Raw genomic sequence first — 25,656 nt, 5'->3', positions numbered from 1 at the left:
ACTGCACCTGTGAGTGCACCTGTAACAAACCCCACTATACTGTCACTGTACTGTAGAATGAATAGCTAAAGTTTGCTCACACACCCATGGTTTCTCTTCCAGGTCTTACCCCCTAACTCTAGAGCACTCTCCCACTCCTCACTTCTCCATGCCATCCTGACATGTGGTTGACAGCATTGTGGTGGAACACGCTGAACCCAAAGCAGCTCCTATCAAATGAACTGAGGCGTTTACACGCTGGTGATGTGTGATATGCTGCATGTGCATGTTTCCTCCCTGTGTTGTTAAAAAAAAAAAAAAAAAAAGGCACAGCAAAGCAGCTGAGCTCTTGAAAATATAAAGACGACTGAATCAGGTGTGTGTGTGTGTGTGTGTGTGTGTGTGTGTGTGTGTGTGTGTGTGTGGGGTGGCTGGGGGTGTAGGGGGGTAACCTTTCAACTTTTAGAGCAGTGGTTCTCAAACTTTTTTGGCTTAAGTACCCCTTTCGCTTACTTTTGAATCCAAGTATCCCCTTCTGTCCGACTACTACATTTTGCATGGAATTCTGTGAAAAATCAACTATAGAGCATAATGATGGAATGAATGAGTGATAACACACATTTTATAGATTCCCATTTTGTTAATAAATGAATGAACAGTATTTAGTGTCTCCATAATGGATTAATTCAATAGTTTTGACCATTTGTGGTCATCTCCCACCTGATCCTTGTATTTTCAGTTCATGATCTAATCAAGATCATTTCTATCATCTTTTGTGTGTTTTTGCGTCATTTTATGTATTTTAGATTGTTGTTTGTCTGTTCATTTTTTTTATTATTCAGTATATTTTTCTCTTATTTTGTGTGTTTTGGTTGTGATTTTTGTGTGTTAATGGTAATATTAAATTATTCTCTCTCAGTGTGTGTGTTTTTTTTTTTCTTTTTTTTTGTGTCATTTGGTTGTTTCTTATGTCGTTTTCTATGTTTTCTCTGTTATTTTGTGTATTTGGAGTGATCTTGTGTATTTTTATTCATTTCGTGTGCCTTTGCTGTCGTTTTGTGTGGTGCTGATAATAGTAAGTATTTTTCTCACTTGGTGTGCGTGTGTTTTTGGTGCCATTTTGTGTATTTTGTTGATGTTTGTCTGTTCTTTCTAATATTCAGTATATTTTTCTCTTATTTTGTCTGTTTTTATTGTTGTTTAGTGAGTTGCTGGTAATATTTAGTGTGATTATAATTTTTTTTTTAACTAAAAATAAACATTTTTTTCAATGCTTTCATTTGCTCATTTTCCTCTCTCTCAAGTACCCCCTGTAGTGCCATTTCGTACCCCTAGGGGTACATGTACCCCACTCAGGGAACCTAGGTTTCAGAGGATATAAGTCAAAGTCAGAAGAAAAAAGCTAAAGTTGTCACCTTTCTCTCTTTGGGGTGTGGCTCTGTCCGTTGGGCAGGCTGTGTAGTGGAATGTGAGCACTGGCTGCTTTGGGGAAGGCTGAGGTAGAGTTAGAGCTGTTGGTGCTCAAGTCCAGGCCCTCGGCCTGTTTCAGGGCCTCGTCACTGCTCTGCACACCTGACACTTCCTTCCACAGCTGCTGGAGGTCTGACGGACACATCGCTGGAAAGAGAGAAGATGGTATAAAATTAGAGTCATCTTGCTCTGATGATTGCATTTTAATTCTAACAACAAACTTTCACTAATTTCAGGAAAGACTATAACAAAAAACAGTCTGATATAAATCAAATGCCACCCACATAGATGCACTTAAAGACTGGTGTCAAAGATAGCTGTAACTAATTACTCTGATCCACATAAAACACACTGTGGTTAAGATGAGTGGTTAAGGCACTGTAAAAGCCAAAAACTTAGATTCTGCAAGTGTGTGTGTGTGTATATGTGTGTGAGAGAGAGAGAGAGAGTGCACATGTGCAGAGTTTCTATTCGACCACTATTCATCATCAGCTACCTAAATGCCTGCAGGGTGGGTGCCCACTTTAAGCTCCCCCCAGTCCAAGCTTTGTTTTTTCTGCTCCAATTTCATAGTGAGAGAGACGCCTAAAATGCACAGTCGACTCCAACACACACACACACACACACACACACACACACGCACACACACACACACACACACACAAGCGCACACACACACCTCTCTTTCTCTCAATCTGCACATATGCGTAGAGACCTTGCTGCAATCCAAATATTATGTCTGCTTTGTCTGCATTCTTCTGCGGTCCCGCCAAAACAAAGTTCTCACTCTGGAAAAATTAGGTGGCGTGTGCATAATTTTTTTTGCGTATATGAGTGTGCTTGCACCCATTATCCAAACAGACAAAACCAACCTGCGGATACACACAGAGAGGGAAAGTGTGTGAAGCAGTAAAACACGGCTGCGTGTGTTAAATAAATCAGAGCATTGTGTGTATAGATTGGGGTTACATTTGTTAATAAACCTGCTCTAATTGTATTTAGAATAGTATTCAGTATTTAGACTATAAATTCATTTAACTAACCGCTAAAAATGAAGAACAGATGATTAAAAAGTGCATGTTAACTTCTTTCTTTCTTTTTTCCCACAAACAAACCATTGTGTGCCTAAGGTGAGCAGAGACATCTACTAAATCGGTGGTTCTCAAACTTTTTTGGCTTGAGGGATCCCCCCTTTTTTTTTTCTTTAATCCAAGTACCCCTTTTGGCCGACTACATTTTGCTCAGAGTACTGTGAAAAAAACCTCTATAATGACTGAATGAGTGATAACACACATTTTAAAGTATCTAATTTTTAAAATAAATGGAATGAAACAGGATTTATTGCCTACTAAATAGAATTATCTCTACAGTTTCCAGGTTCACCCCTGTATTTTCAGTTCATGCTCTAATCAAGATCATTTCCATCATCATTATTCTAATAATTTTTAACTGAAAATAAACAAAATAAAACACTATATTTGTAATGCTTTTATTTGTTTATTTCCCACTCTCTCCCTCTGAAGTACGCCCTGTAGTGCCACCCGCGTACCCAAGTGGTACACATACCCCATTTTGAGAAACACTGTACTAAATGCTTACTTTTGCTGCTATGGCAGGAATAAACACAAAGCCCAGGGGGACCCCCCTCATATCACCTACACAACAGCTCCCTGAGGCGGGGCAGCAGTGTGTGCATCTTGTGTGGTAGGTGCAAGTGTTTATGCGTTAGTGTTTGTGTGTTTGTGCAGCATGGCTGCCCAGAGGAATGCTGGAGCTCATGCCTGGCTGAGCCGTCACAATGGAGCAGCTCTTTTACACTGCAGGGAAATTCCAGTTTGATACGGGGAAAGAGAGAAAGAAGGAGTACGAAGGCCGGACACTCGACAAATCCACTTTACACTTGGACCCACTGTGTAAGCACACACATACAACATCTCTTCTAGATTCAAAGGTTTTGTGGATTATTTCTTATACAGTAAATACGTTCAAAAAATGTTCATTGTAGTTCAATTGTAAACTTTTTGAGCTCAGTTTGAGTGTCTGTTTGGTCAACAGTGGCAACATCCCACTCTGGAACCCTAGAAATATTTTATATATCCACACACACATGTTCAGTGACAACAGGCCGGTTAATATTTATCATCCTGAAACTCTGCTGACAAAATAAGACTATAAAAGAAGTTGACAAATAGAAGCAGAAAGAAACAGCTTTGTGAGCAAAGCAACAGCAATATTATGTTTCTGTGTCTGGTTAGTTTTACCACAGCACATGCACAATATATCTCTAAGCAGGGGGCTTAGTGGCATATTTTACCTATTATCAATGATTACTTTCCACAAACCCACCAATCACGCTTCCTTTTATCTTTTTATAGGCTGATTAACTTAACAGGCTCCACACAGACAGTACTGGCTGCAGGCCTGTGTGTGTGTGTGTGTGTGTGTACCAGCATTGTGCAAGCAGCTTTCATGCCCGTGTTGTGAGGTAGAGCTCTGTTCAGGATCACGCACCTTGCTGTAGAGACTGCATGGTAGCAGTGGGCTGCAGGGGGACCAGGCCTTGTCTCTGGAGGTTCAGGATGTGCTGCTGCTGAAGCTGCTGCATCTGGATCAGCTGCTGCTGGAAGGCCAGCTGCTTACTGCCTAACTGCTGTTGGTCACAACACAGACACAGAGAGGTGGAGTTAGTCAGTGCGTTCTGTCGCACTCAACAAAACTTCTTTTTTTAATGGCTTTGTTTTTCTTCTTCTTTTTTAATATATTTGGTCGGAAAATAAATGAGGAATTTAAATCAAGTTGGCCATAAATCTGCTTTATATCTTATTCCAAAAAGGGAAGTCCACTGTTTGCTCTCAATGTATATAACTATTGATTTGGACACATTATTAGTAGAGATGGCGATAATATCAGCCCACGATATTATTGTCTGATAATAGCCATAAGATGTGATATCGGTTAACATTGGTATTGGTTTTTCCACCGATATTGAAAACCCAATACATGCTGCGATTTTTTTCTATCACTAAGTTGAATGAATAAGTATTCTTGTTTTGCATAGATGATGTTTTTTATGGAAAACATCCAGTAGTAGGCTGGGCAACACATTAAAGGGCCCATGTTACGCTAAATTAACTTTTAGCCATCCTCTGGCCCTACGTCACCGTGCAGGGAGGGGGAAGTCAGTGTCCCGTCTATAGACACGCCCACTCATGAATACGCATAAGTGGGACGCAAATCTGCTCAGAAAGTGACTTTTCAGAGGCTAAAACTCTGGAAAACAGGCGAGTTTGGAAAAATAAACCTCAAATACTATGTTTTTGGGGTTCTTAGAACAAAATGGAGATGGGTGAAAAATAGCATGATATGGGACCTTTAAGAGTAGCCTCAACCTAGCAGATATCTATCATGAGACCTAAAATTCCGTTGGTGGGATCAGGATCTATTCATATATCACTATCGTTAAATATTGGAAGTCGAAAATTAAGTGTAAGACAATATCTGCATATTGGATATCGGAAAAAAAAAAGCTAATATTCAACATCCTTAATTATTAGACATAAAGGATGTTATGTCAACATAAAATGGATAGGTGGATTATGGTTTGAAAAATGTGAAGAATTAAAATATGAGATGCAGATGGTTTTGAAGGTAGAGGTCCCAGTGTTAAGGTGTGATCATTCTTTAGATCTACACAAATGGAAAAGAGTCTGAGGGATGTCTGAGTGTAACTTCCCTAACGGTCTGTGTGTGTGTGTGCGTGTGTGTGTGTGCGGTACTCGGAAATTCTACAGAACTTAGGGCTGGGTGATTTTACCGAAAAAAAAAGTCTCTGATTTTTTAAAGAAAAATTTGAGTTTTGATTCAATTTTTTTTATTTTATGCACTTAAAAATGACTGCAGACATCAGATATATTGTCATATATATATATATTGCTGTGATTGTCCTCAAGAGTTAAAATTTATAAAACAATCCCAAAATAAACAGTAAATGAGGCTCTATCATTCAACTATTTCAAGCTTTAACCCAGGTTTAAGCAAAAGCGCAACAGCAACTTCACAGTAGCTTAAATTTTCTGATTAAGAAATCACATAACTACATATTTTATAATGTATAACATTACAATTAAATAAAATAATAAACTCTTCCCTTAGCATCTCAGCATAGTGTGAATAAAAAATTAAACATGCCTGTGGCACACATACAGCTACTTAAAGGGTTAACACATATAAATAGAGAGCTGGCTCACATCGGAACGCAAAAAGTAAAAAATAACTGTGGTGGAAGTAAAAATAAAAACAAATATTTATTTTTTATTTTTTAAACTCGAATTTGTAAAGTAAAAATCGGTTTTATCCACAAATTTGATTAATCGATTAAATGGATTTTTTGCCCATCCCTAACAGAACATGTCATTTCTTCTTTCACTCGGTGCCTGGGGAGGAAAACTGTGGTTGTTTGTGTTTTGGAGGGAGTTGCACAGTCATCATTTCATGGTTACTTGTTTGGAATAATGGTAGAGACCTGATTAATGGAGGTATCCACTGTATATTGTCTTGTTTTTACCAATGATTAATGATATCACAGGTTTCAAATCTCATGTTTTACAAGCCTACTTTCTCATTCCAGGTGAAATCTTTCCAAAGGTTTAGTTTATTAGCCTATTATTACTTAACACAAGGGCAATAGTCTGGAGACCCATCACGTGCTGCGTCATCCTGTCCAGTTGTTCCAGTCCTCCTGACCTTTCCCTGCATTTTTAATCTACAGTTTCCAGATTAGGAAAAAAGGTCTAGGCAGTGAAATCTGTGTCATGCCTACATAGCTCAGTCTTTGAAGTGATTTGCCAAAATCTCATTAGTTGCAATAAATGGTTTATCGAGATCAGAATGTCCTGACTGAACTGCTGCCTCCTTCTCTCCTGCCCTCTCCCCCCTTCTTTTCTACTTGTCTGTCTATTTTATTTTTTCCACTCCCTCCTCTGTCTCCAATTCCCTCCTGAGATATGGCTATAGTTCTTCAAAAACACAATGTGTGTGTGTGTGTGTGTGTGTGCGTGCACGGCACGGATGTGTGTCGGTGTTCTGTTTACATTAGCTTTGGCTGAGTGGCCAAAGCTAGCGCAGTAACAGGCTGTCAATGTGATTTATGAGCACATCACACACTGTCTGAGCCTGCCAGTCACGTCACACACATGAAGGGGACACTCACACACGCGCACGCACACACTCACACACACAGGCATGCACCTCCTATGACGGTCAGAGTCACTTCATTAAGCTGACTCCTGACCAGTCCAAAATGCACCAAAAAGGGAAGAACAAAAACTTTTTGTCACTCCACAGGTTTTACATAAAGTTACGGTTGTTATTACGGATACGATCCCCATGTTTCAGCTCTGAGTATTTGGCCGATACTGATATTAATCTGATCATACACACTTACATTACTTATTTAGTAGTGTGGAATGTTAGAAAAGGCTTGATCACGTGATATTACTGAGAGAACAATAGTCAGCAACAATAGTTATGAGAACAACAGACCCATCTATTACTAACCTATGGTTACATACATTTTAACCTGGAACATAAGAAAATTCTACGATCAAATGAAAAAATACAAATAAATTAGAAAAGACTGAAAAATAACAATAATAAAATTAATAAGAAGTATAGTAAAAATTACATTTTTATTAATTCCAGCGAGATTCATTTTGTCTTCCTTTTGAACAGTATGTTAAGTTGAGTTTTCATTTAATCAGACAAGGTCTTTCAGGGTTTTTATCTCCCAACATGTTTGTCAATATAGTTTAAAATAACCACTGGTTTAATATTAACAACAATATTCTACAATTTAATAGAAAGAAAAAAAAAATATATATATATGACCCTGAAAAAAACCCTTAAAACTAATAAAAACTATTAGTTTTTATATATATATATTTAAAAGAAATATATACATATATGTTTCTTTTAAATTGTAATTTTACATTGCAAATTAATTCAAGTTCTATTCAGTTATTTTTTTTACGGTCAGTAATTTGTTGTGTCAGCTGCACGATGGAAGTGCTGGAACTAAGATTTTAAATGCTGGTCAAAAATCTGATCCCAGATCTTTGCTGACATCGGAAATTCACTTTCATTTGTTAGCATCTCTCCTGTTGCTCTACAGGTACAAAATACCTGATTTATTTTGCTACAGCTAACTGGCAATTTGAAAAAGATCAGCGTGAATTTGGAATAGGTTCCCATTCACAATATTTGACAGGCCCGGTCTTCCAGGAGAAATAGACAAAGTGACAAAACAGTGTCGAAGTTGTGAGTTTTGTTTAAAAAACTCAATTGTTGGTTATGGCTTAGTGACATTACTTGCATGCACCTCTATGGAGAGTTATACGTCTTCGGTGTATGTGTTTGTGCAGTAAACCATCACATATAAAGCCTCTGTCACTCCCTCCCACATGCATGTGTGTAGCTGAAGGACCAGTGTTTGCACTTGTCTTGTTGTTACAGTACGACAAACCTGAAAAGTAGGACAGCGCGAATTGGAGCGAGAAAGGGAAAACGATTCAGACACGGTCTCAACATGCAAGCTGAGCACAACTGGTTTCCTTTGGTCATGGTGGGACTGGTTGACCTCCGTTGATGAGGGGTTTTTAGGGCAGGGGGAGTGTCACACATTTGTTTTGAAGGAGGGGGTGGCAGGAGAGGAAGACGTGTCATTTCCTGCGGTAGATGCAGTAAGCCTTATGAGGGCTTTCAACATGAGCCTGTTTTCATCTCTGTGTTTAGGACATAATGCATTATAAGTAATAATGCATGCACACAGTTTAAAGTAATAACCTTTTTGGATCTATTCATAATCCCTCTGGTACGTTATAATATGATCCACTGATATCCGCCTACAGTGCTGTGTACATTGACACCATGTATCTCTGAGGGAGACAGTGATGAAGTGATTTTACCAGGGATGTTAGGGTTAATTTACAATTAAAGGAGAAGCATAACCCGCTCACTGAGAGATTTCACCTCAGCCTTAGAGCTTTGGCAGAGCAGCACAAGGAACAGCACAGCAATACATCACTGCCTAAACATGACAGGCTGCTGGAGACTCTGAAAACACAGGGCCGCTAAATCTTGTTCTGAGCCTGAGAACAGAAGGAACTAATGTTGGTTGTGCATATGTTTTATGATCTTTATATATCATACACTACATGTTTTCTGTCTTTTAGCGTTCTCCCACGTCAACCACGCTATTGTATTTAAGGGTACTTGTGTACTTCATGGCACACATGAGCTGAACATGAGTGACCTTGTTCTAAGTCACCTCTTTGGCAGCTTGCTTTCCAGCCTGTTGCTGCTGCTGCTGTTGCTGCTGCTGTTGTTGCTGCTGCTGTTGTGCTGCTGCTGTTGTTGTTGCTGTTGCTGAGTTAGAAGCTGAAGATGTAACTGCTCCTGCTGCTTCTTATAGTACTCCTGTAACTAGAGGCAGACATAAGCAGGGTTAGAAAGAGAAGGAGGGTGCGCAGAAACATAGGTGAACGAGTCACAACACCCATGAATCCATACTGTAGGCCTTATTGATCAATACATCGAAGACCATTTTTTGAAGAAAAGATGCGAAAGGTTAAAATTGCTCCAACTTTGATTCAAAGTTTGAAATCTCCAACGTCAACGGCCATTTGTTGACATGTCCGTGCATTGCATTGTGGGATGTTGAGCTGAGGAGACATCTGCATAAAAGTGTTAACACTTTATACCAAGCTATCGTCCTTGTCTGACGAAAAACACAAGAATTCACTGTGAATGAAGTAAAAACACTTCTGTGCATCTATTCACAGGACTCCACATCCCACAATGCAATGCGCGAAAGTAAAGTAAAGATCAAAACAAACTTTGGAGCTGCAATTTTTACCGTTTTTTTCTTTCTTTTTGGAGTCAAAAATGCTTGATCCATTGATCTATAAGGCAATAACTATAATTTGATCTAATAGTAATGATATAATTTAGCGTTTGTGCACAAAAAACAACCTGAAATGAGAGATCTGTACTTTAGAAAGTGATAAAGTTTGAGAATGCACAAAAACAAAATATAATTTACCACACACACACACACACACACACACATACCCTCCTCTCCCTGGACAAAGCTTGCCTATTTGTTTGAGTTGGTAAATTATTAATTTACTCAGGAAGTTCCATTAAGATAGCAATCTGGCTGTGGGGAGAGGAAACACACACTGACCACAGTATGTGTTAGTCTTTGCGTGTGTGTGTGTGTGTGTGTGTGTGTGTGTGTGGGGGGGGGGTGTTGGGGGTTTCTCTTGAGAACAGCTTGTACATGTGTCCGTCCGCAGTTTGTCTTTGTTTCATGGTGCGTCAAACGTTCAAAGAAGCTTTTCAGCAGAGAATGACTTCACAGCGCAGCAGTTGCTTCAGTCTCTCATCCGTCTGACCTCACAGTGAGGCAGACTACACCCCACTGCCCATCCTAACCACACACTGCTCCCCATCAATGACTACTTTACATTGGCTGATTCTGAAGTAACCCTTGGTGATTTTTATTTTGCATTCATTTTTTTTTCTTCCCCCGGCTGTCTCACCATAAAGTGCCTTCATGTTTTAAATTTTTCTTTGCTGCAGACCTCATTTCTCTGGCTGCTTGTTCTTTCACCCCCCCCCCATCTGTCTTTCTTCTTGTTTTATCGCTCCTTAGGCAGAGTTAATCTCTTTTCCGCGTCACTAGGCCTGATCGCCTCCTAATCACACAGACAAATGCATATGCAAGCACGCACACAGACACACACCACACACGCACGCACGCACGCACACACAAACACTTGGCTGAAGAGTGGTAGGTTGAGGGAATAATTAAGTGATAATTAAGGTCTTTTTAATGATTTGATTCAGTGGCTCTGTGCATTAAGAGTATGTGTAAGTGATGCACTCACCTCTCTAGCCTATTACCATGACCTTGACTTTAGTGAACACGCTAAGAAAGACGGGCAGAGCAGCTGTAGCATAAGTAAAGGTTAGAGGAAACTTAAAGGTTACGGCACCCACGCAAACACACATGAACATCCACAAAATGGTGCCTATGCAAACACACACAACTGCTTGATAGCAGCAGGCTGTAAAACATACACGCTCTTACCCAATGCACCATTGCCATGGGGATATGAAATTTAATGCTCTAGTGAGTGATATGTTGGTTGATTGTTTTCTGTGTGTGTGTGAGTGCAAAAGTGCCTGAATTTGCAGATATAAACTAAGAGCGCAGTCCATACTGTGGTTAATTAAGTGGGAGAGCAATGTTAAAGTCAGTGGTTTTATTAGCCATACTGTGAGTGAGTGTGCATTATCAACTCCTCTGCCTCATCCTTTTTACCCCCCCTCAATGAAAAAAGAGCTGGTGAAGAGGTTCTTAACCATCTGCATGTCTGTTTTCAGAAAGCCAGCACATTTCACATTTTCATTATGATACGTGTTGTCAGATGTTCCCGTTGCAATTTATACTCGCCTAAAGCTACCACTCCTTATTAAATCAACTGTATGCCCTGGCCTTGCCTGAGTGTGTGTGCGTGTGTTTTCTAGACATTTTCTAGATTTCTTCTCTATTCGCCTCAGTGGTAAAAGTCAACTTCGTTGCTTTTACATTATGCCGTGTGTGTATTTCCTTGTGTTTTACGGAGGTCACGGCTTGGCAGGAATGAGTATTAGACAAACCTTTAAAGAAGCAGAGAGTGTTTATTGGTTTGTGTAGACATGGCAACTCTTTCATTCCCTGCAGGGCACTAAGACAAAGTTGTGAATCGACAGTGATTCACTCACTGGTGCTACAAAAGCACATGACTGCGAGTATAGGTGTGTGCATGTGCAGGTGGGTGCATGAACACAAAATAATGCTTTAGATAAGCATTCAAAATGACATTGTGTCTTCTGGACGTGTATTTCTTTTCAAATGTTCTTAGCGCAGTGAATAGGTTACAATCACACCCTGTGTGTGTCAGAGCACTCTACAAAAGATGCATCAAAACATGACAATCTGGCCGGGACTGAGTCCAAATAGAGCAGAGGCACAGGTATGTGTGAGAATGTGTGCACATTTTACCTGCTGCAGCATTAAAGCTTGCTGTTGTTGGAGCAGGGCCTGGAGCTGAGGGGGGGACAGGATCTGTTGCATCTGCTGAGGAGTGATCATTTGTGGACTCATCATTGCCATGGACACAGGCACCTGAGGACAGCACAACAACAATGGCACAATTTGAATTCCTCACACACACACACACACACACACACATATACATTAGCATTAAAAAGTAGGACTACTCAGTCAGTGTGTTAAGCCTTGTGTGAAAAGACTCAAGCCGCATAAGAAGCTTTAAACAAGACTGTGCCTGAAACGAAATGCTCAACTCAAAACAAACAAGCTGTATAAAGGTTATGCACTGAGCTTGTGTGTGTAGAATAGTGAGTAAGAGCTGTGTGTTTTATTTTATTCTGTTGTCTGTCACCACTAAGAAAAGCTGGCAACATCAGAAAAGAAAATAGACACACACACACACACACACAAACGTTGACACCTCTCTGCATAAAGCAGCCACTGTTTGAGTCATTTTCTGTAGCAACAGTTGGGAGATAAAAGGAACGATAGATACTCTCCCAATGAAATACAAAAACCTTATCGGCTTTTATAAACAGATGATTACGACTGCCTCCAATTCTCTTTCCAAACAGTTAAGCCTGACTAACAGGAAAGGAACAACAAAGTGGATATCTGATGAGATGAATATCTCCGTAGATAGAGCTGCAGACGGCTACAGAAAGAGAAAGTGGGAGAACTGGGAGAGCTTCTGCAAATGTGTGGGCACAACTGAGTTATAAATATAAAAAAGGAGATGTGCATCAGTTGCGAACCTGATAACAAACAATAACTGAGGGGAAATTCATCACTTTACTCAAAACAAAAAGTGATGGCATGAATGAAGACACGAAACAAAATAAAATGCATCAACAATGACAAAGCTGACGAAGCACTTTTGTGTTCAATATCAGTAAGAGTAAAAAAAAAATGAATGTAACTGTTAATAAGAGGAATACAAGGGCCAAGCAGTGAAGACACTGATGTGCCTAAAGAGAGAAGAAAGGGGGCCAGGGAGCTGACATCTTCTCCCTGGAAAAAAGGCAAAAGGATTGTGTTTCCCTATCAATAAATCATACTACAATACAAACAGTCTTCATGTCTCATCCTGCCTGTTAACATATGATAGCTCATTTTATTACAACTATGATGTTAAGGGAGACAATGCAACAGCTCTATGTGTTCACCACCTCAGAGCACAGGAGGGATGGTGACAAGAGTTGGCGAGCTTGCACCAAAAAATTCAATGTAAAAAAAAAGACCATGATTGGTACTATTTTGCAAATCAGTCCCTATACAGATTACCTCATTCATTTTTTGTTGGGCTTTTTATTTTGTTACCAATTTCTCCCCAAAAAGTACCAGGCATTTGTCGTGGGTCAGTCATACATCCCCGTTCACTTCTAAGGCCACATTAAGACAACAGGTCTTAATGCACAATTCAGATTTATTTTGGACGTGACCCTGAAGTGACCTGCATGTGCTAAAGAGGTCCTGAGCAGTAATGTTGGAGATTTTACTACAATGGTTGCTGGTTTACCTGCTGTTGTTTTTTTTTACATTGAACACCACCAAAATTACTTTTTCTTTCTTTCTTTTTTTTTTTTTCTTTTAATGTTCAATAACTAACTTTTGATAGATCCACTTTATTGCAGTGGTTGGATAAGTGGTTCTATGCTGTTTCACTTTGTTTACAATCTGTTTCTATAAAATGAGGCTCTGTTGGGTAAAGATTGGATCGCAGAAGAGGTACAAGGGTAGGGAAAACACAGGTTTGGGATTGGGCATTACAGAATAGTTTTGAAGGGATATGTGGATGCGATTAATGTAGTCCAAGCATGTGTTGGAGCTGTAAGAGGGGAAAGGGACAATGGTGTTATAGCCGTTTGTAAAAGAACATAAAGAAAGAATGGGAGAGGTGGAACAGTGAGTAAGATGGGGGTGGTGATGGTTGCCACTAGGCGTCATGCCAGCTTGCCCCCGCCGCTGGGCCTTGTCACTCTAAGCTACCAAATGAAAAGCTGTAATTAATTGCTTTTGTGCATCCCATTCTTCCTCCCTGACAACTCATACATTCTATTTTATACACATCAACATTTTTTTCAAGTCAAAAGCATAATAATTACTGGAGATATATGCCTGATGCTCTGATGCTAAGTACGCATGCCTGTGTGCAAGTGTAGATATATGTGTGTGCACGTGTTAAAGACTGAAACTTTGAGTGTGCATGTATGAGAGTGTGTCAGGCTGAATGCTGAGTAGTTAAGGCTTGACGCCATTAATTGCCCTATAATCTAATATCACAAAGCGTGGTTATTATGGGGCATGCTACGCCACCACCATACGACACCGTCAGCTTGAGAGCACCGCCACAAAACAAAAGCCTCGCCATTAGCGATTTGACGGGCCAGGACAAAAGCGCCTCACATGCAGAATTATATTTTCATTCGGCTTTGTCTCTCCTGGTGAATGATTTCTCCCCTTTCATTGGATTGTGAATAGAAAGAGTCTGAAAACCTGGGCGATTTGAAGTCAGCCATTTATTAAATGCATTTAATTTTTTTTTCCGTTGTCGTCCATTTTTTCACGTTGCATGTTAATTTAAAAGGGAGAGATGCACTGTAGATTAGTTGGAAGGAGGTGAAGCTGAAGGGAAAGTAAGTTGCAAGAGACGAGCAGGAAGGAGGGGGCGGGGGGGGGGGGGGGGGGGGAGGGGTTGAGGTACCATTGAAACGTGAAAGAAAATAAATAAGATGAATTTGGAGTCAGGATTGGAAATGTGGAGAAAAATGTGGGAATGCTAAAGAAAGAGAAATGCTACACAGATTTAAGAAGAGAAATGCCTGACCTTGAGTTTGGAGCTGTGATCACCATTGTGCTCACACAGGTATGGATGTTAATGAATTTTGGTTTGATAAAATGCAGCAAATATAATTTCCGTTATTTGAATTGACAAACCAAAGACCCAATCATTACAATGGAAGAATCAGTCATTACTAGACCAACATAGACACAGAAACAGACACACAGTGCCGAGGGGTCGGCTGGCTGACAGAGGTCAGCCCCTGCCATGGAGAGAGGGAGCTGGGGGGAAGGATAGGAGGGTGAAGAGGAGAAGCAGGAGACAGCCTTGTCGTTTACAGAGAGTGGAGGAGTAATTAGAGGGGTTGTTTGAAGAGGGAGTTTAACTGATTAACAAAGGAGAGAGGGGAAGCAGGGGAGGGCTCCAAAGATGGGGAAGGAGAAGGAGGAGAAAGGCATGAAGTCCCAGAGGAGTGAAGAGAGAGAAATAGGGGAATGGTACTTGCATTTCAATGAGGCTTCATCCCCTTTCCTCCTCCCTTGATGAGTTTTTATTTTAACAAGGAGGAAAGCCTTTCACCACTTTCTGTTTCACATGAAACCACTTGAAGAGGGAAGGCCCTCCGATGCTACAGCTACTGGGACATACAGCCGGAGCAGCTCGGCACAAAGTTGGTGTTTGTTAGAAACGAGCTGCGATAAGACTTTACACCTACATGTCAACATGGACATAAATGTTCAATGTCTTTGTCTGTATCAAAGTCAATGCAATGGAACTCCTCAGATGTGTTATGAGTCGGTTATTACACATCCTAATCTCTTGAGAGTACCCCAAACGTGTGTGTGTGCGTGTGTGTGTGTGTGTGTGTGTGTGTGTGTGAGAGAGAGAGGAGATTCTAAACAAGCCCCCGGTGTAAACGATGCAGGTCCTGCCTCTGGGTCTACGGGGACACACAGGAGAGAGGGATAATTGAAAAAATGACAAGTAGAGAGCAGGAGGAAGAGAGAGAGGCTGACACAGACCTCTCTCCCCCCCCCCCCCCCATGGTAGGAGCAAACCCCAGCACTGTTTATCCTTGTCACTGAACATTACCACCTCACCCTGTAAAAGGACTGCTGTCTCTCTGTTACCCCTCCTGCTCCCCCCCCTTCTCTGACACACACACTAACAGGTGCACACACACATGGAATATAACAACTAGCAAGAGATATTTTCAAAACCTCAGACACTGTTTAGATTTAGTCTAAATGTGCAGAACCCTGACTCCACCGCTGTTGTTGGTTCAGGGGATTTGTTTACTAGTTATCATCACTATCACTCCATCCATCTCTTAGTCCCTCGAGTGAACTGCCTGCCTGTGCTCATCATGCTGGGAAATAAGGGCAGGGGGGGGGGGGGGGGACAAAGAGAGCCAAAAGAATAGCAGAAGAAAAAAAGTATTTGAGTGAAAGGAGGAAAATAAGAGTGCCTACTGTGCTGAGAGGGTTGTTTGGAGCTCAGGACCAGGGCCTTTACTGATAATAAAAGGGCCTCATTGTGTGTGCCGAGTACCCCTCCTCCAGCTAATCTGCAGCAGGGCCAGGGGCCACATTACTCTGGGGGGAACTGATGAGCGAAGCCAGGTGGGGTTGGGGATGATACGAGCGTCCCGCAGCTTCAAAGTTTGGCACTTTTTTTTTGCTGAGTAATGTTTCAGTTTGTGTATTTGAACAATAGGATGTGCTGACATAGTGGAATGTTCTATTGCACATGTTGAGGGTTTGATTTTATTTCTTTGGTTAATCTGTGTTTGAAAAGTTGTGTAAAGTCTCACCTTCAGGAAAAAAGAAAACAAGACAAAACAAAACTGCCAAACGAGACATTCTGTGATTAAAAACAGGACATATAGCACTTGTGTTTAGAGGTTTTACTAAGAATATTGCTTAAGAAAAGGTTTTCTCGTGCAAACCTGAACACTGCCTGCAACCGACTAGTGTCATGTTCAAGTCCCTATCTGAGCCTGGAATAGAAACCCGCCAGATAAAGCAGGTCCCAAAGATGAATGAATAAACGAACAAACTCGCAACACCCAGAAGTCAGTTTATAACAAAGGAATGTTTGCATGTTGGAGTAGTTGAGACCAACCTTGGCCTTGCATTTTGAAGGTCTTGGTTTTGTCTCAGTCTCAGCTGGACTTTGACTGATGTGCAATTCCTAAATTTCAATAGTTTTATAATAAGGAGAAACACTAGGAACTGTTCCTGATTAATTCATGTTGTAATTTGACTTAAAACATTAAGCATTTTCTCACTCATTGTTCTTCCTCCATGGCACCTTTATGTGCCTCACACCTGCAAAAACACCTCTGAAAAATTACCATAGGCCTCATTCACCTGACAAATAGACATCGTATTTATTTTTTATATATTCTTGACTTATCAGTGTTTTTTGTTGTTGTAAATATCTGGATCATTTTATTATTATTATTATTATTATTATATTATTAATAATAATAATAATAATAATCTTACTTTCTTTTTACTACTGTAATGTGTGTGTATCTGATCCTTATTTTTGAACAGTCTTTTACTTAATTATACACTTATTTAATGTTTATTCTTTCTTCCGTCCTTGTTAAACATTTTATTATTTATTTGTGATGTTTTCTTAAGTGGCTGTAACAAAAGAAATTTCCCCCTGGGATTATTAAAGGAATTCTGATTCTGATTTTTAAATACATACATGGCTTTTTGTGTGCAATAATTTAGTTGAACACATTTGTCAGGATTAGAGATTTTTGTATGTAGAACTTTGAGTTGCAGACACCTTGTATATACAATTTTCTTTAACTCTTTAACCTCATCATGGTTTATATGGTCTTGGTATTGACTTGGTCTTTACGTGTTGACACGCGTTCTACTCAAGTTCATTTATTCAAGCGCTGTGAATCCTTAAAAACATTTGATGTGAGGGTTTGACAATGGTTGGAATGAAACAACAGGGTGAGCCGTAAAGTGTGTTGGTGTTTAGAATCTTCTCTTGAACATTTTGACCCTGCATAGACACAAAGTGTACATAGGTAAGGCATAAGGCATACCAAATGCTGATGCTGACCCTGACAAGACCCACAAAAAACGAGAAAAAAAAGAAAAAGAACTTGAGAGCGGACAGTGAAAGACCAGCAAGTTCAAGTGGATAATCCCCCACCCTCTCTCCTTCTCCTCCACTGCCTCCCTCCATCTAACGCCCCAGTGCCTCAGAATAAAAATGACAACACGTTTCCAGAAACACACACAGACATACACACACTCATTGGGAAGTGTGAGAGGCCGCTATCGACCATATTTCATTACTGATTTCACTCATGTTTCAAATCACAAAATAAGAGTTTCACACTTCAGTGACCAGACCCAAGCCTTTCCTCTCCATCCTTCTCAACTGTCTGTCCAGTCCTCTGCCCGGAGCCAAAGCCAATCCACTGGCTGCTCAGCTGCCTCCCATGCACCCTTCACACACTGTCAGGCGCACATAGGGGGCCTCACCACATACACAAGCACGGCTACAATTCCCAATACACCAAATAAGAGAAATTGCCAACTAAGCACTTTTATTGAGTGGACAAAAAGAACTCTTTGGGGAAAACACTTAGAAGAACTAAAAGAGAAAGAGATCGGCACGCTCCAGGGCCTCTAACACTCATCTCTTCTTAAGTCGATCAGTTAAAAGACATTAAACCCTGCTTCACTTTTTAACATTAGGAGAAACCTGTAAGTTTACTTTAAGGAAGCTGACAGTGAAGATATTTGTCAATGGTAAAAACACTAAAAAATAGGTTGAAACTGATTGAAAATGGCCACAGTGAAATAAAATCTTGATATGACTCAGTGCCATCCCACTGTGCTGGTGCCAGCCTTCTCCAGAGAGCAGCGAGCCAACCTAATTAACATATCTCTAATGAGTTTTTTTTCTTCATTTTTTTCCTAATTAAACGAGCTCCTCCATAATACATGAAAACAGGACGCTGCGCTATTCAATTACATACGTAGAGGGCCACAGCCAGGTACGTGCATTAATCTGTATGTGCTCACGCCAAACACTGCCGCGTTAAGTGTGCCAGGCGGGCCTGCCAAGAGGTGTATGCATGTGTCTGCCTGTGCCCACCCGGAGTATGAGTGTGTGCCAAGTGCGTCCATTGTAGAGAACGCGTGGCAGGTCACGGAGGCGTGCTACATATCATGCTGGGTAATCCGTCAATTGCTGCTCCTTCTGCCAAATGTGTGCCCACTGATTCTCTCAGTAGCACTTGTGCCACAACTAATTAAGGTAACTGTGTCAAATTACGTTCAACACCTACAGCAAACACACATCTAGAGTGGGAAACGATCCAAATGGGCTGGAGGCTGCCTTTGCTACATGTTTAATCTGTTTCTACTCCCTACAGACAAAAATCACATGGCTGAAATCATTACGATTTGGATTACGTAACAACAACAGAGCCAAAAGAAATCATGTAATCCATCCCATCCATCCATCATCTACCCATCCATCCATCCAAGCCATGAAATCAAACTTCATTAGATAACGTAATTACTTACTGTCAAAAATAATGCATTTGTTTTCAATGCCACTTAATGTAAAACCACTGACTTCTAGATAATGACTTGTAAAAATATTTTTTGCACAACTATGAAGGCCATTTTATCGCATACAATCATCTTTTTCTGCAAATGCCTCGTCTGGAGTCTTCAGCTATTGTCGAGTTTCCCTACAATGTGACGCATGAAAGTATGACACACATGAATGGAGACACACACACACACAAAGTGGATTGATACCATCACACAGGGACAGCCAAACACAGAAACCATCTCTGAACAACCAATCAAAACACAGATACAATCTCAGAGTTTCTTTTGCGCTCCCTTCAGATCCTCCTCTCCATTAAAAGAAAGAACAAAAAATATGATGGGGAAGGCGGAGGGATGGGGGAGAGGGTGAGGGGAGTGCGAAGTGAGGTGGGCATGTAGTGCTTGGGGGGGTTTTGGGGGTGGGGGGGGGGGTTGGGGGTGCTTGTCAGCACAGACCAAGGCTTCTTCAGAAAAGTCAAAGCACGAATAGAAGTCTTCCCGCGCACCCTGGCTGTCTCCGCCGTTTTCCCTCAGAGAGAAGAGAAAAATCTAATTATCAAGCTCCTAAAGATCTCATTATTGGCTGAGGCTCATTTGCATGTGAGAGAGCAGCCCAGCAGGAATCAACCTGAGGACGGCCATTTTGTGCCTGATGTGAGTCTGACTGCCACCTTTGGAAATGACCCGATTAAATGTCCGGATTCACTCACTGTCCTTCCCTCTGTGTATCCATAGCCAGTGGATGATTGCTCCAATTATAACGGTGGAGTCAGATGCAGTACTTTTTAGATGATTATTCAACTGAAGATTACAACGACTACTTGGAAATGTCACCTGATTGAGTGTGGCTTTCAGCAAACAAACTGAAAGGATGCTGCTAGTGAACACGTCAATAAAAACAAGTGTGCTATACTATGATCCGTGTGTGTGTGTGTGTGTGTGTGTGTGTGTGTGACAGGAAGTATGGGGCCATGCGAGCTGTCAGCTCAGACAACAGAGATGTAGCTTGGATGCCCTGGAGAGCATAAAAAGGCTAGCAAGGCCAGGCAGCAACAAACAAGACAAACAAGACAGAGATGGAGAGAGGTGAGGAGGGGAAGAGCAGTGTGTGTGCGTGCGTGTGTGTGTGTGTGTGTGTGTAGAGAAGGCGAGTCATCTCAGGGTTATACCATTTTCATAAAAAAATGTGAATTTGGAGCAGGTCAGCTGACTCTGCTTTCGGCCCGTGTTTGACCCCATTCATGTGAAAATGCTTGTCAACATTCACGGCTGCGGATCCTTACGCATCACAACTTAACAGGACACACGCATCAATGTGAACTCGCACAGTCTCAATTTCCTCGTCGTTTCTTCGTCCCTTAACATCTCACACTGCATATTTGGTACTGTTTAGACTCAAGCCCTATCCGCACGGGATTAGTTTTACCAATGGACCACATGCGATTTGTAATAATTGCAGAGAATGTCTGTGACGTTATTCCCATGCGAATCGGCCAAGTAAAAATTTCCCCTGCAAATTCCCTACTATATTTTTGCTGAACTCGGAGGTCCTGTGATAATACTTATCAAGGATGTCCCGATACAACTTTTTCGCTTCCGATACAATACCGATATTGCAGCCTTGAGTATTGGCTGATACCAATGTCGATATGATACTTTTATTACTTATTTTGTAGTGTGGAACGTTAGAAAAGGCCTGATTATTTAAAACAAAAAACAGACCCATTTAAAATAAACCAATGGATTACATATAGTTAACCTTTTAGAATAAGAATATAATATGATTGAATAAAATAATAATAATGAAAATATAATAGAAGATATTGAAAAAATGAATCCAAAAAACCAATATATATTAGATTTTAGATGCAGTCCGATAAAATCCGATATTCGTTTTCTGACTCATATTGGACCGATATCTGATATCAATATCGGATCGGGACACCCCTAATACTAATCCAATGTGAACAGGCATCTCTGTGTTTTGGACAGATAAGGCGGGATCTGATGTTGTTTTGTTTCTGGTGGCACGGTCTGAGTTTACCTCGTGCTGAGATCGATTGTGAGCATAAATGCAAGCATGCAACTCTAAACCTAACCTAATCCAATAAACTAATAAATCAAGTGTCCGTTGGCTTTGAAAAAAAAATAAAAAAACTGAATTATTATATTATTTTTTTAGCAAATTCTATTTACGGTGATGCACATGCGCATACAGTATATATGCTCAATCAATCTCAGTACGAGGTAAACACAGACCGTGACACTGGGACGAATGTTTATTTACTTTTGGTGAAGAATGGAGGTTTCATTGAAGTGTTTAGAAAACCTTTTGGTTTTCTAAACAGAGAAGGAGCAATATCAGAAGCAAATGGTGAATCACATCCTGCTTTGCACTTTGCAAGAATCTTTTTTTTCTCTTTTCTTTCTTTTTGTAGCCTTTTATTTAATACAACTGGCTAGCGCTAGCAGCAACACAGCACCGAGCTGTGGTCAAAAGCCTACAACATCAAGTCGCACACTGTTTCACGTTTTCAGATGTCCGTAAATTTCAGCAGAATCTCAGGCTTTGTTTATCCCGTGCGAATGCGCCACACAAAAAGCAGACATTGGGGGGTCATTTATTTATGTGGTCCTGAGGTAAAGCTAATCGCGTGCGAATAGGGCTTTAGAATTCCACAATTATTTAGCTATGTGTGGTGATTAGGAAGAGGTAAATGGTCAGAGTTGTAAATGAAATTTGTATATAAAGTCCTTAAACATTGAACAACTTTTGATTCAATACAATCAGACAAAAATATCAATTCACAAAAGTGTAACCTAAAGAATGCCCCTTTTGAGACATCATAAGTGGTCATTATTTCAGTGGAATTTTGTCCTTATCTCTGAGGTCACGGAGCAATTAAACTATGAGGCTGACAGTTCAAAACCTTTGCTTAAAATTATATATAGCAATAAAAAATCTGAAAGGTTTTCTCTCCTGAAGAAACATCAGAAAATACTCTATAATTATCTGGTTTCACAGATAAACTATTTATTTAAAAAGATAGACCTCAATATTTTTAATTATTCTCTATCCTATCTCTCTTGATGGATCGTTGGACACATTTTTGTCAAGTTGCCATTCCACTGAGGAGTGACTAGAAGAGATGGACAATACAGTAGTGTCTTGCTATATCGCGGTTCACCTTTTGCGGCCTCGGTGTTTTCACGGATTTTTTTTACAGCGTATGAACGCGCATTGTGTTCTGCATCCTGATTGGCTAATGCTGCGTTCACCCACCAGCGACACATCCAACGCGGTGAGTTTCACTGCCTGCTGAAGCGTGGAGCTCATAAACATAAACCACCAGTGAAAAAAGCCGGTGTGATTAGCGGCTAATGCTATCCTAGCTCAGTGCTACAGAGAGAACTTTTACCTGCTACTACCACCTTCTCGCTGATTCTCCTCCACACCAAATCCTTCCTACTACGGTCCCGGTTATAAAGGCCGTGTCATACAGCTCCAGGTGGTCACACACAGCTTCTACTCCATGATTAAATGGGTGAACAGACCGGTGTCCGTGTTGACGGCCTGACGTCATCGTCAACAAAGACTCTGAATGCGTTCGGCATCAATGTCTGATCGCTAGCAGAGTAACTCTGAAGTGCTGTATGTTTGAAAACAGGTTTATGTTTTAAAATCTACAAAGGTTTGAACATTGAGTGTTTAAACAGGAGAGAAATGTTAATTCCTGTCTGAGAAAAGTGTATAAAGTGTGTGGTGAGGGGTTTTACGGCCTTAAAACATGTATAATAATTGTAAAAATAAAGCTGACTACTTGCGGCGAACGTAACCCCCGCGATAAACGAGGGACTACTGTACATATACTGTATACCCCTCAGCCAGTTTATAAGCTCTAAACAACATGACTTACTTAGTGTGTGGAAAGAAAGGAACATGCAGAGAAAGCCCACGCATGGGAGAACATGAAACACAGAAAGACCGGGGCCACTAGCTGTGAGGCCGTGATGCTCCTCATCTCACAGCTTAGTAATGCAGGTTTTCCACATTCTCGAACACATTCATTATCCCCTCAGATGTTGACGCTTTTAGCACTCCAAATCAATTTCACATACATTATGGCCTTCCTTTTTCCCATAATATCCGTCTTTACTCATCATTCATTATACGACGGTCTTCGGAACATCTGTCTTTGTCCTTTTCCCAATCTCTCCCTATGCCTCCCATCCTCACAGTCTGTTTATCATGCGCTAATGAGAAGAGCCGTGCAACAGCAGACTGTTTGCTGCTCTAATAGTCCCACGTTATGGATATGACACACAGCAATAAATCAAGCATCTTCATATTATGTAAAGACCAGCCAAAAGTAATTTCCTTGTGAGATATCTATTACCACACATTGAGAGTTATAATGCATGTGTTGTGTCCTTGTGCATCCTCCTCAAGAGTCTCTCGATAGTCTTCACTCCGCTAACCCCACTCTGCTCCACTTACTGTGGAATTCATCTATGAAACAGCTCAGTAGCCAATCTCTACAAAGACCTCATTCAGTCGGAGGCACTTACAGACAGAGGCAGGCGTATGGAGAGAGGGACAGACAGTACAGAGGGGAAAGCTAAGAATGCGTCCTTATAGCTTCATATATTACGTGGTGAGTTAGAGAAAAAAAAGTTGTGCTAATATATTCTGATAAAGTATCTCAATCTGTAAATCTCCAAGCGTGGTGTGTGTGTGTGGTGTGTGTGTGTGTGTGAGAGAGAGAGAGGGTTCTGACCTGCACAGGGCTCTGTTTGATCTCAGTGCTACCAGGGGAGTTAAGTCCAGAAGCCTGTTGAAGGAGGAACTGTCTGGCAGCTTGAAGCGCCTACAAGAAAAGAACGGAGAAGATTAAATGTTACATCAAGCAAACTGAAAACCTGCTCAAAATCACCATGGAGGTTTCACAGTTAGAATGTGGAAGACACACAAAAAGAAAACATTTTCCAACCACACCTCGTGTGTGCGCTTGCATGTGCGTCTTCACCTCTCAACTTTATTCCTCTCTTTAATCTTTTCTCAAGTTTTCCTGTCCTGTGTTTTACTCTCTCTGACACAACCCTTTCCTTATTCTAGCAGACCGTGGAAAGGCAGGTTTCCCACTTCCTTTAAGGCATAAGTGTGTCAGCACATATTTGTGTGCGTCTGTTGAACTGGGCTGGTGTGTGTCAGACTGCTGCGAGGAAGCGCTTGCCCTTGAGTGCCACGAAGAGCTGTTGACTGACCTCCCATGCACCACTTTGTTCCTTTGCTCTCTTCCTTTTCTATTCATATAATCCACTCACTACTCGCTCGGTTCTCATCCTTCACTTTGCTGTAGCGTTAACCCTCCTATTATCCTTAAATATAACAACACATTTCACCCATGGGGTCACTCTGACCCCATCGGGCCACACTTTTAAATTAGAATTAATTCATCTGAACATAGTTTTCATCCAAATCTTCTCAAATTACTGACAACATGATGACCACAAGGACCCTATTGGTTGTGGTGATGATATGACCTTTACTGCAGGTCAAAACTTTTAGTTTTACAGTTGGTGTATCTTGAAAATTCTTCCATCCAAATCTTTTCTAATTTGGGATGAAACATTTATGACGATCAATGTCATTGTGGGAATACCCCGCCCTCCACAGCGCAGGAAAAATCACTTCTACTTTGGTGTAGATCACACAGACAGACTAGTTTTACACAGCTAAAACAGCTTGGGGTCAAATTGATCCCAGAGGAACACAATACATGCAATATGTTCAGCACATTGAAAAAAAATCATTATGATAATTACATGCTTAATCAATTGTACCCATCAAATTAGGAAAAAGCATGAAATATGAAGCAAAAAAAAAAAGGTCAACTATTATTTTTTGAATATAAACATTGAATCGGGTCAAATTGGCCCCAAGGATAATAGGAAGGTTAAAAATGTGCGGATTCGCCCATCTGACCACAAATCCATCCCTACACTCTCTAACCTCCACCCTCACTGTCCCAGAAACCTCTCTTCTCACCTTCAGCTGTAACTATTGGCAGTCTGTTAATAAATGTTGTTTTTGTGCATTGTTGGTTAAAGAGTGAAAACTCTATCAGCGGGAAGGATCATTCCCCGTGGAACAGGCATTTTTCCTGGAATGTTTGCACTGCTCTGAAAACAAAACAAGAAAACACCCATTTAAAAACACAAGAGCTGCTTGTGTTTTACTGTACACGCACAGACTCACCAGCATGCACGTGCACGCACACACACACACGCACGCACACAAAAACTCATGACGGAGGGTTAGAAAGGGGAGACAGCAGGATGCACATTTGCTTCCTCTGACTCAAAGGGGGAAAGGTTCCTTCGTAAATATTGATTTATGAAAATCCCTGTGTATGTGTGTCTGTGTATATGTGTGTGTGTGTGTGTGTGTGTGTGTTTGTGTGTGTGCGTGCGCACGCCTGCATGGACTTGCTCTTGTGTGTTAATGTGTGTGAGCGCAGAGACCACAAATTAACGGCCAAATTGAGGGATGTTCTTTGCTGTGAAAGCTCTTACTCAACCATGTAACCCTAGAAATTGGTTCTACTGCATCATTTTCTAAACTATGCGATGCTGCGCAGCACACAGTTACTGTACAC

At 40.8% G+C, this 25,656-nt stretch overlaps 1 protein-coding gene across 1 annotated transcript in view; it reads right to left on the bottom strand.

The window, feature by feature from the left end:
- foxp4 (forkhead box P4) overlaps positions 1-25,656 on the bottom strand; it is a 108,382-nt gene that overhangs the window by 25,113 nt on the left and 57,613 nt on the right. Inside the window, 6 exon segments of the mRNA XM_028445924.1 lie at positions 1,395-1,596; positions 3,961-4,099; positions 8,774-8,847; positions 8,850-8,928; positions 11,558-11,680; positions 23,776-23,865. Of these exon segments, the coding sequence (XP_028301725.1) occupies positions 1,395-1,596; positions 3,961-4,099; positions 8,774-8,847; positions 8,850-8,928; positions 11,558-11,680; positions 23,776-23,865 (707 nt within the window).

Source organism: Gouania willdenowi, chromosome 5, assembly GCF_900634775.1.
Source record: "Gouania willdenowi chromosome 5, fGouWil2.1, whole genome shotgun sequence".
NCBI classification, from domain to species: Eukaryota; Metazoa; Chordata; class Actinopteri; order Blenniiformes; family Gobiesocidae; genus Gouania; species Gouania willdenowi.
This window is presented reverse-complemented; position numbering and strand designations above follow the sequence as displayed.